Genomic DNA, 15,247 nt, shown 5'->3' with positions numbered 1-15,247 from the left:
AGTTTTTTGTTTGTTTCTTTCACAAAGGAGCACGTAGTGAATCTTTCTTGCCTAAATATCACATGCCTTAATTATTTTTATACCCTAATACTTGTTCTCGTAATGTGAAATTGAAGAATTCTTTACAGTAATGGATGCAGCGTAACTGAAAATTCACCTCTTCAGCTTTGTCACACTGCTTATACACCTAAAAAAGGTGATAGTTACTTTCATAGTCCTGGACCCATTCTGCATCATAAGTTCATTACTGTACCTAATGTAAATTGAATGTTAGATCTCCTTAAGTGAAATCTTCACCCTGCTTGGCATTTGCGATTGTGATTGGGATAGGAGAAAATTACATTTGGAGAGGGAAATCTGCCAAAATAAATATCTCTGTGGGCCATCAGTGGGACCAAATTTAGGGGGTAATCTAATAAAATTAGGAAGGTATCACAGATGGATAGGACAAAATGGAATAAAATGCATGTAATCTTCCCAACCTTGGGAAAAAGAACCAACCAACCAGTCACTGAAATAGCTGTACTGCAAAGAGCTTTGACCTAATGCTGTACCCTGCCTTGGATGCTGTACAGCTTCTCTGGCTGCCCTTTCTGTTTGGAAGTTCTTTATTTCTGATTGTGATCCTGTCACTGAAATGGTTTACCCTTTATTGAACATATTCGTGGTGTTCTCAACAGATGTAGTGATTCTGTTAATCTTTTGAGAGATGCCACTATCTCTAACTAGTCCAGATTACAAAGGCTGTATACAGAAGAAAACAAATAACCACTTGAGGTTGCTGACCAAGCTCTTTTGAAGCTACATTGGCATTTCTATACCACATCACATGCTGTGATATGGGTAAACTCCAGGACCTATTTGTATCTTGATCCATAATGGTGTTTTAATTGGTGCAATTTAGTTTTGTCTCTTCTTCAAGCAGCCATCTCTGACTCCCGTGTTGCTTGTTTCCTGATAATAGAACCCCATGGTCTCACAGGTCAGCTTTGCCCCAGAAAGGAAGCATCAGAACTATCTCAGAAGCTAGCTACTTGCTCAGTGCAACTTAATTCCCACTTGAACACCAGTTCTAGATGTTGGCAATCTGGTGTCTAGTATTTAGGAAGCCGCTACACCAAAATTCAGGTTAGAAATTCCTGCTGTTTGAGATAGCATGACCAGTATTACTTCCCATAAAATTTACTTCCCATTAATGAAAGACCTCAGAAGATCACACTGCATATAGTGGATGTGTGTTTTAAGTGTACATGTTGAGGAGGTCAGAAAAAAGCAGCACCATGTTATCGAACTTTTTCATTTCTGAATGCTGAACAGGTCAGACACCAGAGGACTGGACATCAGTAGGCAGGTATAACAGGAGGTGCCAACTGTGAAATACCTAAATATAGTTCCAAAGCTTGAACAGTGGTAGTGAATATGTCTTTTTCCCTTCTGCCACCTGTAGCTGTTCATGTAGTTAGCACTCCAACAGTTTGCTATTCCTCAGGATTTGGCTCTAAGTATTTTTTGTTCAAATAGGAATTGCATGATATTTTCTTTCTCAATACGCTTCTTTTCTTTCCTCATAGGTCGTATAAGCCCTTGGGATCTTTTGATCTGCTTATCTTCCAGAAAAAATGATGGTACTGGCTGCATTCAAATAGAAGACTTGCATCGTCTAGAATTATTCCAGAAGGTACGAGATTATTGTGTTATCCTTTGTGGGAATGAGAGGACAGGGCTATCCCAAATTTTCAGCACTCACTCAAAAAAAGAAAAGTATCTGATGCTTATTTTATACTGCAGCAGCGTGGTTTAACAGCAATAAAAAAGTTTTTTCAAGTTTCCTATCTACTGAGAAATACTTGTCAGATGATACCAACATTTCATTCTCTTTATATCACACCCAGTGATCAAAAGCAATTTCTCATTTGGACATAGTATGTTATTTTAGATGTAAGTATTTCAGTGTAAATACTGAAAATTGTTAAAACTGAGTGTCAAGTTTTCCTTTTCTCTTCTTTAGCTTGAACTTTTGCGTTCTTGGCCACCCTCAACCAGCATGTCAGGCAGCAAAAGCGTCTACAGAAGTCAAGGGAAATTTAAACAATTTACCCTATTGGAAAAAGAGAATTTGGAAATAGGGAGAAACAACTAGCCAATGCATGCAATATTTCAGAATAATAGCATAAGCAGAAGATAAAGCTGGACTAATTTAGCCTTCATATCTTATATTAGTATTGAGTTTCATCTAATGTAATTGCTCCTTTGTAAACATAATTTAGGCACCTCTCCAAACAGTGACAGTGCTCCTACAATTGATAATGTGTGAGCTGGACCAGTGTCCTCCTCCAGGGCCTTCATTGGAGTTCCTTGCTCTAGCACTGCAATCTGCCTACTCACAGTCCAAAGCATCAGTGGTGCCAATATTTCTTGGTATTTTCAGGATTGTTTTTTTTTTTTTCCACTTGAGTATGTTGTGGGCACAGTTTAGGTTACTTAGATATGCAAATGTATAAATAAGCACCTGACCTGTTGGTGAAAATATGTAAGTGATTTAAACTGAGGACTTTGAAAAAACATGACCGAACTATGGATAAAGCTTGGCTTATATTTCAAGGACAATGGCACAGATAATAATAATAATCGTGAGACCCAAAAGTATAAGCTCCGAGTTGAGGGACTGGGAGAAGTAGAGCTGCTTTTAAAAGGTATTTAGTTCAGGTATGAAGTTCATGAGGATGCAAAAAAACTGCGTGTCCACAGAAGTCAGAGCTAGGAGCATGTACACTGAGGTTCCCTGGGACAGGATACCTTATCTAAGTGTATCCAAAGTGAAATTTTTATAACAGTGCTAGTTTGCTAGAAATATACGTGCTTTGGATTCACGTCTCGGATCATAAAACATCCCAGGCTTCTGCAAACTGCTTTTTGCTCATTCTACCCATATTATCATATCTGAGCCTCTAATACTGTGCAATATAATAATCCTTACAGCACTCTGCAATGTCCAGAAGTTTCACTCATGAATAACGGAGACATAAGGTGATCAAAGGAATTGTCCAAGTTCCCTCAGGAAGTCTGCAGCACAGCAGGGACTTAAACCAGATGGCCCATATCTCCGGATAACTTTAAATATTGGGCTAACATTGCTTGCTGCTGGCATGTCCATACCCCAGTGCAACACAGCTCTTTGTTGCAGAGCCTGGATGTGGTTTAGCTACCTTAGCTTACCACTGTTCCCAAGCAGAGCAATTCAAGAGGCTATTTCCATGCAGTGAGAGACAGTGATTGATAACTGGCAGAGAACAGAGAAGCTGCAGAAACTGAAAAGGGGGCAGGGAACGGGTGAAAACTCAGCAGTCAGGAGGAGAGCCGTTAAGTCTAAAATTTTGTTTTGTGATGGCCATAGAGGAAGAGCCCATACTTTAACTTCATTATCCCACATTGTAGGAATGGCAGAGTTGTAATTCACTATTGACACTGACAGGAGTTTTGTACATGAGGTGTCTCTGATAAATTAAACACAAACCCATTGAAGGCTCTGGGAAAAAGAGCAATTTTCTGAATGAAATCATTAAAGCTTCTCTTTTTGCGTACAGGTAAACCTAATTCCAGAAATTCAGCATTTCCTTTGCAGAAAAGAGGGATTATGCCAGATAACAAAAGCCTTTTCAGGTAACCTAATTTCTTCAAATCTGTGTATGTGATGATGGTCTTTTAATAGTTGTCACAGGAAGTCTCTGAAATGACACTGTCAGGCTTACAATTCCTTTTTATTTTTAGTCACGAATGCGTAGGGGGAAAAAAATGAAACAAGAAAGATAATCCATTTCAGACACCACTTAAATACGAATGGCAGTTATGCAGTATCTTTTCAGGTAAAGATATTGCATTGTTTAGCCATTGCACACTGCAGAAATAATTTGGCTATAAGTGTCTTATTTTGGGACTGTTTTGTGTTAATATAATGTATTGGTGTTTACACTTCAAAGCCCTGGGTTCGGTGTAATATGTTTGTTCAGCTTTACAAAAATATTGTGGCATGGAGAAGGAGTAGGAGTCAGAGTTTGGTTCCCATCCAGACATAGCTTACTGATAAAAAGCCTTTGTGTATTAAGATCATCAACCAGAAAAGTTTAAAGGTTATGGGCCAGTTGCCAGAGAATTCTAATTTACTATGGGTGAAATTCAGCTTTGAACAGAAACTGGAAAAAACTATTGTGCACCATATTAGGTCTATTTAAACTACAGAGGGACACATTCTGATCTCAGTTACACCACTAAATATCCAACATCAATGCTATTTTGGATTTATGATCTATCCTATATAAACTTTGCTTATAAGAAAACTTGTCCTTTTTTTTTTTGTAATCCAGTAACAACCAACCCCACATTTATTCCATTAGTATTTAGCCTTGTTTGCAGACAAATATACAAGATTGATCAGTCTCGTCTCTTCTCTTCCCTTTCACCTTTTATATATTTGCAATATTTAGCACATAAGAGAAAGATGCATTACATCTCATTTAACCATTTAGAAGTCAGATATCTTCTGCACCAGTATTCTAGTCTTCCCCTTAAGCCAGTGGAGAGAGAGGGGCACCTTCAAACACTACTTCATTTCATCCTAAACTATGTGTTTAAAATAGGTGTGTTGAATTACCCTCTGCAGGTACTTACTACCCAATTAACTCTCACCACTGACTGTAAATGGAGCCTAGATAAGTAGCTTAGATTAAATACCTGACACTTGGATGCTTGACTAAAGTTGAGGTTAGGTGGTTCCTAACCTAAGCATACCATATTTTCCCTTTTAATTTTTTTACAGTTTCATTTAAAGATTGATCAATATTTAAAACTTATGTGAAGTGTTTCCTTTTATAGAACTGTATGTTGAGAGTCAGTTTAAATTGGACATTTCTATTTTCCTGGTGCAGTAAATTGTCAAAACTGATCATAAGGAACATGCAGTATAAGGAACATCTATCCAGGTCCCATGAGAGCCCTTTATCATGAAGTCATATTACACCAGGTAGGTGATATATTCTGTTTTGGCTGAGTTTTAAGTGTGCCTTCAGTGATGCCTAGTGCCTTGGTTCCCTTGCACTGGAAAGTGAATTAGAAAGTATTCTGATATAGTACCAGTTTCAGACAAACCTGAGCAGATTTCTAAAAATTTCAAGGACTTTAGGAATAGGTAGTTCCTACTTGTCTTGTAACAGACTGCCTTTAAAAAACATTGGTTTGCCCTGATACTTGGAGAAAGGCCAATTGCAGTGGTTTTATTATTTTGCTACTGTAAAACCACAAACACAAGAGGCACTCACCACACACAGAGCTTTCCCCTTAAAATATGCACATTTTCACTGGTGTCCATAAACTGTGGTACAAGCCACTTTGTATATGTGGTCTGTTAAGCGGTTCAGCGTTTTCTCCTCTTTAGGGAAGGGCCATTTGTAAACATGTTATTCCATGCCAGGAAAGCAAAGAGAAAAGCCCTTCTAAGTGATGCCGAAATCCCATTGAAATCAAGGTAGTGTGTGTGCTTGGCAGCAGGGGTCTGAGTCCTACTCACCCAGTAACAGAGGATTATTCTAGCAGTCTGCTGAAGGACTGTCAGATAGAAAAAGGCCCAGCCCTCACCATTCAGTTACCAATAAAAAAGACTTTGAACCTAAATTAGCTGCAGTGTTTTAAAGTAAAAAAAAAAAAAAATCCATCTCTTAAATCTAGGTGTCTCCACATTAGCATGTGGTCTAGGGGCTGAGGTAGCTGTTTCAACACAAGGGTCTCCTGCCACTCGGGATGCCATGGAGAGTCCAAGATGCCCAGTAGGATGGGCAGATTTGGCACAAAACCTATGTCTTTTTGGTCCAGCAGCTGGAGGCTCAGAGGGATATCCTATGGTGTCCTAGAAGGCAATAGATGTCTATGTGTGGGTACCTGAGTTTAACACTTGGTATCTAAGCTCCTGAAATTAACAGAAGTACAGTTTAGAGTGAGCAAGCCCAAAAAGACATTTACTTTCAGCATAATTTACAGTTAGCTGAATTGCTCCACATTGACTATATAGACTACACTGACGTCCACTGACAGGAAAGGGCACTTAGACTGTGGCACACAGGGGGTCATCTTTGTATAGACCAGACCTCAGTGTCTCAATCTAGAAATGAATCCCATTCAGTATCACTGGATATGTGACATCTAATTTACTATGCGTGAAATTCACCCATAGAAGGTGAAATTAGAATCAGAAGGGTAAATCATTTGATTTCAGGTTAAGAGGACAAAAAGGTATAAGTTAAAGCAAATTTCTAGAGCCAAGATTTCAGATACTCTCCTCCCCTTCCATTCATCTGATAAAGCCAGCTCTTTCCACTTCTTTCTTCTGCTTGCATCCTCCGACAGGTCTTTCTTTCCAACAACAGCAAAGTTGCAAATTATTAGGATTTGTTTGATCCTCAATTTTAAAATTGTTGGGGAAAGAATGGTTTTCATCAGTATTTCCTCTCAAATCAGTTGTTTCCTTTCAAATCAGTCATGTACTTTCACTCCTGTGTGTTTGAGTCAACAGGGCTTCTCTGCAATTCCTGTTGAAAAGGATCAGTTGGTTTGTTATTACTGTGTTTGTCATTTAGTCAGCCCTCCAAGGAGCCAAGCAATTTCCTGTAAAAGTGAAAACACAACGTTGCTGCTCTAAGAATTATGTGATCTAATTAAAGACATGCTAAGTTGTAGAAAGAAATATCAGGCAGCAAGGCTGAGAGGATGGGATTACTGGATTCACTGTGGGTATGACAGTGTTGATATTGATAAGCAGTGGGTACAAGGATAAAGGTTATTTTTAAAAAAAAATGTTATTCTATTTGTTGTGCAACTCTTAAGTTGCTAGCTTTTGTATTTAAGAGAGCATGCCCCTTCTCATACCCCTGTAGTATCAATATAGGAAAGAAAATGAGTTGTAGAAAATATCAGGTCAGTGCTTGTTTCTTTGCTTTGTCTCTTTAATGGTAAATCTTTTTGTCAGTCTGAAAATTCAGATTGGTTCTATCTGTATGGGGGGAAAAATTATGCACATACCAGTGATGACTGCTTTTTAGGAGACAGGAGAGAAGCTGGGAAGAGAAAAAAGGTTAGGAAAATCAGACTGGAAGAAGAGTCTAGAGGAGCAAAAAGGTAAAAAAGACGTGATGTGTGGGGGTAAATTGGATTAAGAGAAGGAGTTGCTGGAGCACGGGTACATGTGGCAGTGGCTTTGTGATGAAGCATAAGAATGGTAATGGATCTTAAAATTCAACATGGAGGACACTGATAAGTGCTTGCTGCTCAGTCTGAGAAGATTGGTTTCACTCCCGCTTTTGCAGGACATTTGGCTCAGTTTTTAATCAGGTGCCTGATGTCTGCTCACTATATGGGACTTGGGCCAGGAGGAGGTTCTGGTACAGCTATTGAATGACCAAGGAAGGCTACTGGCATTTATTGCTCAGGTCAGCAAAAGCTGCAGCTATTGCAGTGATCTGTGAATGAAATCTTCCTGCAAACCCTAACCTAGAAGCTCTCTGATGTTGGAGAATGACTGGCAAAGAGATTTCAGGTGTTCATACTTGGTATCCCACCACAGGTGGGCTGAGAACTGGGCTTGGCTGCCTCCTGGAACTACTCTCAGCTGAGAGATGGAGAGGACTAAGGTCCACAATGTGAGCAGAATTGCCCAGCCTCAGTTTAAGGCACAGGAAAGGCATCCTGATGTAGGCACAACAAATACTCTCTTTGACAGGTTTTGCCTGGGAAAATGCTTATAGCATTGCCTCCCTGATTTTCGTGTTCCCTAAGCAATCTAGACTAGTCTGTCTTTCCACATAAACATTTGTCTTGCTTCATCACTTCCAGGGCCCAGCCTGTGCCATGCATAGCTGTTTTCTCTACCCATCCAGATCACCAATTCTTTTTAAAGTAATACTTTTGCTGTACGCCTTCCTTCTGCGTTTCTTTTTATTAGTGTCACTAGTGCAGAGACTTTATGAGTGTCTACCAGCCTTGAGTGCTTACTTGGTCACCCGTGGGGCTGGCCAACAGTGTTAATCACACAGAAGGTCTTGGGTAGGCACGACCCTAATGAAATTGGGTGGGAGGGAGAGCCAAGATAGTCCAGCTGTGTGACTGTGCTCTCACTGTGATATGTTTACTGTCTGGTGCTAACCCCACACCAGCTTTCCTCTCCCCCTGCCTAGCAAATCTGCCCTGCCTGTCCCCTGCATCCTTGGGTTACTCTGGAGTCAGCAGGAAGGGTGATGAGCTGAGGGGAGGAAGCAAGGTCCGATAGGGCCACCTATGTAAGAGAGAAATTATAGATTAAATTTATTTTCCGTTGTAGTAATTCAAAATCTCTGTGACAGGAACATGCTTCTGTGTAGGGGGATGCATTTCTTTTGCCAGCTGGCCCTTATAAATGTCCGCACACCAGTTGTGATCAATTTTGTGCCTATTACCTTTCTGCTACTGAAGTTGCTAAGAGCCTCAAGAATGGCCAATAAAATCAGCATCTGATTCTTTTGAGTTAATTTGATTATAAACTACACGGGGCAGGATTTTCTTTGTTTTATAACAGGGTCAGATCTCAGCTAGGATGAAAATGTACTTCTGTAATAACAACAAATATGAAGAGACTGAAAAGAAGTAAAGCAGCTAAATGAATTTAATTACTATTAAATATAGAATATAGAATATTCTATATTCTACCTTGTTACTAGTACAGAATTGTAGCTGTGGCTCTAATAATGTAACAGTCAGCCAGCATTTTCACTGAGTTGCCTTTTCCAGAGTTTTATAGCTTATCTGTAAATTTAAGTTCTAGTATGAAGGGTGCACACAGATGAAGCAGCCCTTCTAGAAAATAATGAAAAAAAACCCTCTATCTTTTAACTGTGAGGATGCTTTAGGGATGAAGAAGCAAACACTGTATTTAATAAATACTGTTTTCCATGCACCTGCCGAAACAAAGCAAAAAACATGGTAAATGATTAATCTAAACTGAAGCTGTATTTGCTGATGTTTTTAAAGGGGAAAATAAATAACGTGCATTTCAAAATAATGCGCTATCATCATTTTGTCTTTTTAACTCTGAAACTTCACAGGTGTTTTTTAGCATGAATTTCAATGCATTCCAATGCACAGTTTAAATTCCTTTCCCTCTAGATCTGCTTTACTATAAACATTTTTTTATACTAAAGATATTTTAGATAGTTTAAATTTCCAGAAATGACTACTAGTTTGAGATTTCTCCATTCTAAATATTCAGTGTGGGTTGCTTTGAGATTATCTGTATTACAGAGGGAGGGATCACTGCATTTTTTGAATATGAAAACCTTTTAAGGACAGCTAGATCAATAGTCAGTAGTGGGTGGGATATTGAACCTGCAGCAATGTGCACATCACAAATGAAGCTTATAACACATGTCAAAACCATCACAGGAGTGTTAAGTATCAAGCAAGAAATCAGATTCCTGTGAAATCAATGGAAATTTTGCCAGGACTTCCCTGGGGGCCAGGATTGCCCTTAGTCTTCCTAGCTTCCTTCAAATACTCAGCATCTGCTTTGAGTTTCACAGCCACCCTTTTCTAAATGCATAGGTTATAAAACTGAGTGTTAAAGGTTCTCTCTCTTTCTTTAGCAACCTCAAGGCATAATGTGTAAGCCATAGGAGAGTACTAATCTTTGTTTCAGAGTCTTTTCACCCGATAGGTCAAATGGGTAACAGGAGGCAATTAAATGGAATAGGTCTGCTTTCTGTGACAAGCCTGCAATGACCTCAAGGCATGTAGCAGCAGTAGTTCAACTGAAATCATCCATCCTCCAAAATCAACACTGAAAAATGAAAAAAATGCACTTTTAATGCTCATTACTTTCATGGTTATGCAGCTAGAGCAGGTTGCCATACATGACTGAGCAAAAGGTACTGGATAGTAGGCTTTATTTTGGTCAAAATCCCCTAGTCCTGGAGGTGTTTGGAAGTCTGCCTAAGAGTCTATGAAAGCTTTTTAAGCATCTCTTGATGTGAAGCAATCTTTGCAGCTGTTTAACACACCATTCCAACCTACAAAGGCTGGAAAATTGCCCAGCTGTAAATACTAGAAGAGGACCAGTTTGTGGCAATGCAGCTTGCCCAGTCTGTGTCAGAAATAAGCTCGTTGTGCTCCAGCAGCCCACACCAGTCAGGCAGATGTATGATCCCAGCACAGGATGCAATATGAAGTTCTTCTAACTCACTGAGATGCCCTGTCAGAGAGCAAATGTGCAAGGCTGAGAGAGAGGACTTGTTATCAGTCCTTCCTGAATGTTGTGCTGCAGAAACTGCTAAGAAATAACATGAGGTGATTATCATTCTCCTTTTTTCCTGAGTGAGAGAATTCAGGCTCCTGCTAGAGACAGACTACCACTATGAAAATCTAGGAAGACGTTCAGAAGGCTTCTATGCAGATGGAAACTCTCCTGTATACTTTCAGGATTAATGTACTTTCATGTTCTAAATTGATGTTTTTCCTGCTAAAAAGAAAAGCAATTGAATGAAGACTCTGCAAGTACAAATGTGCTGAGCTTACAATGTTCTTTATGAAAGAAATGAACAATGTGCTGGGCTCGGAACAAAGCACAGCACCTTAGTTGCCTTTCATCCCATCTCTAGCTTTGTGCTTCATTAAACAACCAGGATCTCCCAAGGTGATTCAATTGCTCTTGAAATGTTTCTAATAGATCTGACAGTTGATGGGCACTTTAGAAACAAAATGACCTTTTTCTCACAGACAAGAGTCTTAATCGTTCCTTGTTCCATGTTTGAAGTGTATAAAATATAGCCTATTTGATCTTGAACAAAGTAAAAAAAATTAACAAACAAAACTGTATCGTAACCCTCCTTGTAACTTCAAAGGATAATATAAAAGGAAGGATAAAGAAGAGGACACATTCTCATTCATCTTCTGTTTCCTTTCTTTCAATTGAGTGTTACTCGCTTAGTTCAACCAGTAGGGTCTTCTCCTGCTGAATTCCTTACCTTTGCAGATCACCAGATGTTCATGTTAAGCTAAGCGTTCCATTTACCACCAGTCCACGTGGCCGCAGCCGTGTCAACACTGACCTGGCTCTGCTCCACGAAGTCTTAATTTGTCCAAATGTACTTCTAGCTATTGGTAAACCTTTTGCTCACCCACACGTTGTAACTCTTAAATCAGCTATTCTTTATTGTGTATGCGTTGAATCTCATGTTACACTTCAGAACTCTGAGCCGAAGACAAGTAAATAACTTGGGAGACGGATGTGAGGAGAGAGGGAGCAAGAAGTCATAGCTGTGTAAAATACTTGAAAGGCCTCATTAGATGTCAGTGTGGCTGCTGCATTAGATATCAGTTGTTGCTGTCAACTGATCTGTTTGACTCTGTGGTACTTTGAGGTGGTACTTTGAGAGATTGCAGTTGACAGAACAGTATCTACCACCAGGTCATGTGACAAAGAGGTGCTTAATTTTTTTGATCTAGAGGTGTTGACTTGCTTTGGTGGATCTTATACCTCCCTTTCACATGTGCCCCCCAGCTGTTCCTATGTCTCAGATCTATGTTTTACCCGTTGCTGTGGTTAGAGCGCTAATGTGTGAATTCAGCTGAGAACTTGTAGTGGCTTCCTCACCCATCAAAATGGCATCGTGGAGAACACCCTAGGCAAAGTGGTGCTGTTTGTTGGTGTTTTCAATGGTACCATTTCAGAGATGTCAGCATAGGAAACCTTCAAGCCAGAATTTCAAGGAGGTGAAGAATTTTTTTTAAGTGAAAGCAGGTATCCGGCCTTAGGTACACTGCTGTACACTGGATCATCACAAATGGCAGCAGCAAAAGGTACTTGAGGCAAAGGCTGCAGCTTCTCCTCAGGAAAACCAGCAGTTTGTGTAGCCTTTCAATTACTGCATAGCCACTTTTAAAAGGAAAATGTTCTTTTCTAGTTTACGTCTTTTTTTTTCTTTTGATCTTTAGAGTCTGCTACAAAAATTACTGATATTAAGATCTGGATTTTTGAAAGAGGGGATGTAATCTGGAAATGACACTAGGATGCTGGGACTCTTTCTAACTTGATTTCCCAAGCTGCCTGGCACATATCAGCTGCTGAGCCTGCCTCACCTCTTCTATTATAAAATGTTGATGTTATTTATGTACTTCAAAAGGACTGGTTAATTAACAACAGCTTGTAGAGTGATTTCAAGATGGAAAAACATGGCAATTACTGCGAACAGTAAAGGCACTGCAGGCTAATTTTCATTGATGGTAATGTTGATTAACAAATTTACAGCTCTAATAAACACTGTTACTCCTTTTGAGTGCAAGAACAGGTGAAGAGTTGCCATGAGAACTGATGTAGCTGAGTGTGCTGCAGTTCAGTGCTACTGACATCTCTTTATTATTATGTTAATCGTATTCATTGATTACTAAGAGTAGATTTACCAAAGTGAGGGACTGTTACTCCCTCATTAACTCTGCCTGATGGTGTACATGCTGTGTGTCATCTCAAAAGCACCTTGTGGCAGTCTCATTCCCCTTTCTTCTTGTTCCAGCCACCTTGCGATGGGCTCTCTCCCAGGTGGATGCTGACACAGATCAACAGAGGTGTGTAAGGCACCATATAAACAGGATGCTCTATAGCATGAGGAATAATTTATGAGCATTGCCCCTTTTTTGTTCTCAATGCTAATCGCCAACATGCTGAATTTGTTTAACCTTCTCTTCTTAAAGAGATGGCAGGTTTCCATTTTTTTATGTCAAGGCATTTTGCAATGACTTAGGGCAATACTAAGGAGCTTCTACCCAGTAGCCTGAGAATTTCAGGACACCTCTTTTTCATCTGTCCCTACCCATTTTTTTTTGTTATACCCAGCTCTAGTAAATGGTCCACTGTGTAGTGACAAATGAATTAATGCCAAAGTAATCTTTTCTATTTCCCTAAAACAGCTAAAACTCTCATTTAAGAGGGGTAAATATAGGTACAAACCTCATCTCATTCTTTTCAAACTCTGCCTTGTGAGTTAATACCATATTGGTTACTTGTTGCCTTAGCAATACAATTAAAACCGTATTTTAAAAAGGAAAAGACACTCTCTACTTTCTCTTGAGTAACAAGCTGAGCAGCCCTTCTCTGCTGCCCGGTTCTTATTTTCAGTGAAATATTGGCTTTCTTTTAAATAAGAAAATTATGTTGTGTGCATTTCCCTTTTCTCAACATTATGGTCATTTTAACTAAAGCAATTGATGAAAAATGTGCACCTTTGACATAATTTGGCTTTCAGATGACCAGCTGAGAAGAGAAGGGCTGTCAGTCTTGTTCTTTGCATGGTTCTGTTAATGTTGTCACATAGCTATGGCCTAATGTAAAAGGTGTATATGTTATAGGGAGCTTGGTCTGGAGGTGCAGTTCTGCCTCCTTTCAGCTGTGTGCTGTAGACATCAAGGTAGGACAACCTGTCTCTTTCTCGTCTGCCACCCTAGGCAGCATTGGCAAGGGGGTAGCTTGGATTGCTGTCATAGGCTTCATTGGGTTTTGTGTGACTGATCCCACTCATGGTCAACAGATCAGTATCTTGCTGTTTGCAGGTCTAGGCCATGAGATTTGAATTCCAGAGTCCGACGGTGCTGGGCTGTTCCTGATGGATGTGCTACAGTACCAAGATAACAGGGGAACAGGGCTTGGCTCCATAACTCCAGAGATAGTTGCAACAGCAGAGGGCTGTGTCTTGCCTTTTTACCAATGTGAGGATAAATCAGAAAAAGATCTCTGAAGTCATCTGTGCACTGTGGAGGGCCTTTATGTGTTTTAATAATTCTGGTTTTGCCTGAACACCAGAGCTGTATGATCAAACTTTACACTCTGGGAATTATTTGCAGCTGCAAGTAAGTAGCTTAGTTTTCTTGCATAGTCAGTGAAAAAACAGACCTTTTCAGAGAGCAGTTCAGAACCAGTATTTCTCTTAGTGCTCCAAGGACTGGTCTCTCTCTCCCTCCATTGCCTAAAGACAAAGCCTAAGAGTACTATTTTGCTAATATAGGCACTTCAGTTAGTGTCACGGAGGCTCATGAAATCAAATTAGGCAGGTTAGATTCAAAAAAATAAACTTTATTTTAACCAAAATTATTTAGCAGAAAACTAACTAGAAATGAGGCATCAACACTCCGACAACATCAGTAAACCACAGGTTCAGGATGGTGTATGCACAGCCGGCTTTAGAAATGAGGATCCAAAATGTGCACAATCGCTCACCTATGAGATGAGGGCTCTCAACCTGGAGGAGTTTCCTTGGGCGGCATCCCGACCCAAGGGGCGAGTCCCCGGCTGCAGACCCGCTGCTCCGAGGAGGACCGACTCAACTTGCCCTCCGGCGGGGCTCCATTTATACCCTAGTCGAATCTGATCTGTGGCCAATTCTAATTGGCTGAGGGCCTTAACTTTCTTACTCCTCACCTGAGGTGTATACGTGACCATAATTATTGGCCCAAAGCGTGTACGTGACAGTCAGCACTCGCCACCTTAAAGGAACGAAAGTAAGGGCGTGAAAAGTAAGGATGCAGCGGTCTTAATGCCCCCAGTCTTTGTCAGGGCAAGTGCACCTGCCACAGGTAGGTAACCGAAACAATGCATAGGAGTAGCTGTAGTGCGACCATTGCAAATTGCCCTGGTGAAATGTCATTGTCTTTTTACAGGGTGAAAATCGCCATAGTGAAATGCTGGTTTGTCTTTACAGCACGGATATGGAAAAATAGCACTTGATTTATGCTCCCTGTGCATATTCAGAAGCAAGTCTGCTAAGTAAATGACTTAATGGGAGTTTACTAGCTTATTCCTGTTATCACTGCACAGCCAAGTAGGCAGAGAGTAGTCTATTTTGTCTCTGTACCATCAGCAAACAGGTAGTCACTTACAAAGTCCAAATCAGTGACCTGGTTTCAGCTGGGATAGAGTTAATTTTCTTCCTAGTAGCTGGTATAGTGCTGTTTTGGATTTAGGATGAGAATAATGTTGATAACACACTGATGTTTCGGTTGTTGCTAGGTAGTGCTTACACTAGTCAAGGACTTTTCAGCTTCCCATGCTCTACCGACTGAGAAGGCTGGAGGTGCACAAGAAGCTGGGAGGGGGCACAGCCAGGACAGCTGACCCAAACTGGCCAAAGGGACATTCCATACCATGTGACGTCATGCTCAGTATATGAACTGGGGGGAGTTGGCCAGGGGG

The 15,247-nt window shown here is 40.3% G+C and overlaps 1 protein-coding gene across 1 annotated transcript in view; it reads left to right on the top strand.

The window, feature by feature from the left end:
- CPED1 (cadherin like and PC-esterase domain containing 1) overlaps positions 1-15,247 on the top strand; it is a 158,533-nt gene that overhangs the window by 34,882 nt on the left and 108,404 nt on the right. The window contains exons 4-5 of the mRNA XM_009286806.1: positions 1,572-1,678; positions 3,585-3,660. Of these exons, the coding sequence (XP_009285081.1) occupies positions 1,572-1,678; positions 3,585-3,660 (183 nt within the window). The remainder of the gene's footprint in view (positions 1-1,571; positions 1,679-3,584; positions 3,661-15,247) is intronic.

Source organism: Aptenodytes forsteri, unplaced genomic scaffold, assembly GCF_000699145.1.
Source record: "Aptenodytes forsteri isolate BGI_AS27 unplaced genomic scaffold, ASM69914v1 Scaffold166, whole genome shotgun sequence".
In the NCBI taxonomy this organism is placed as follows: domain Eukaryota; kingdom Metazoa; phylum Chordata; class Aves; order Sphenisciformes; family Spheniscidae; genus Aptenodytes; species Aptenodytes forsteri.
This window is presented reverse-complemented; position numbering and strand designations above follow the sequence as displayed.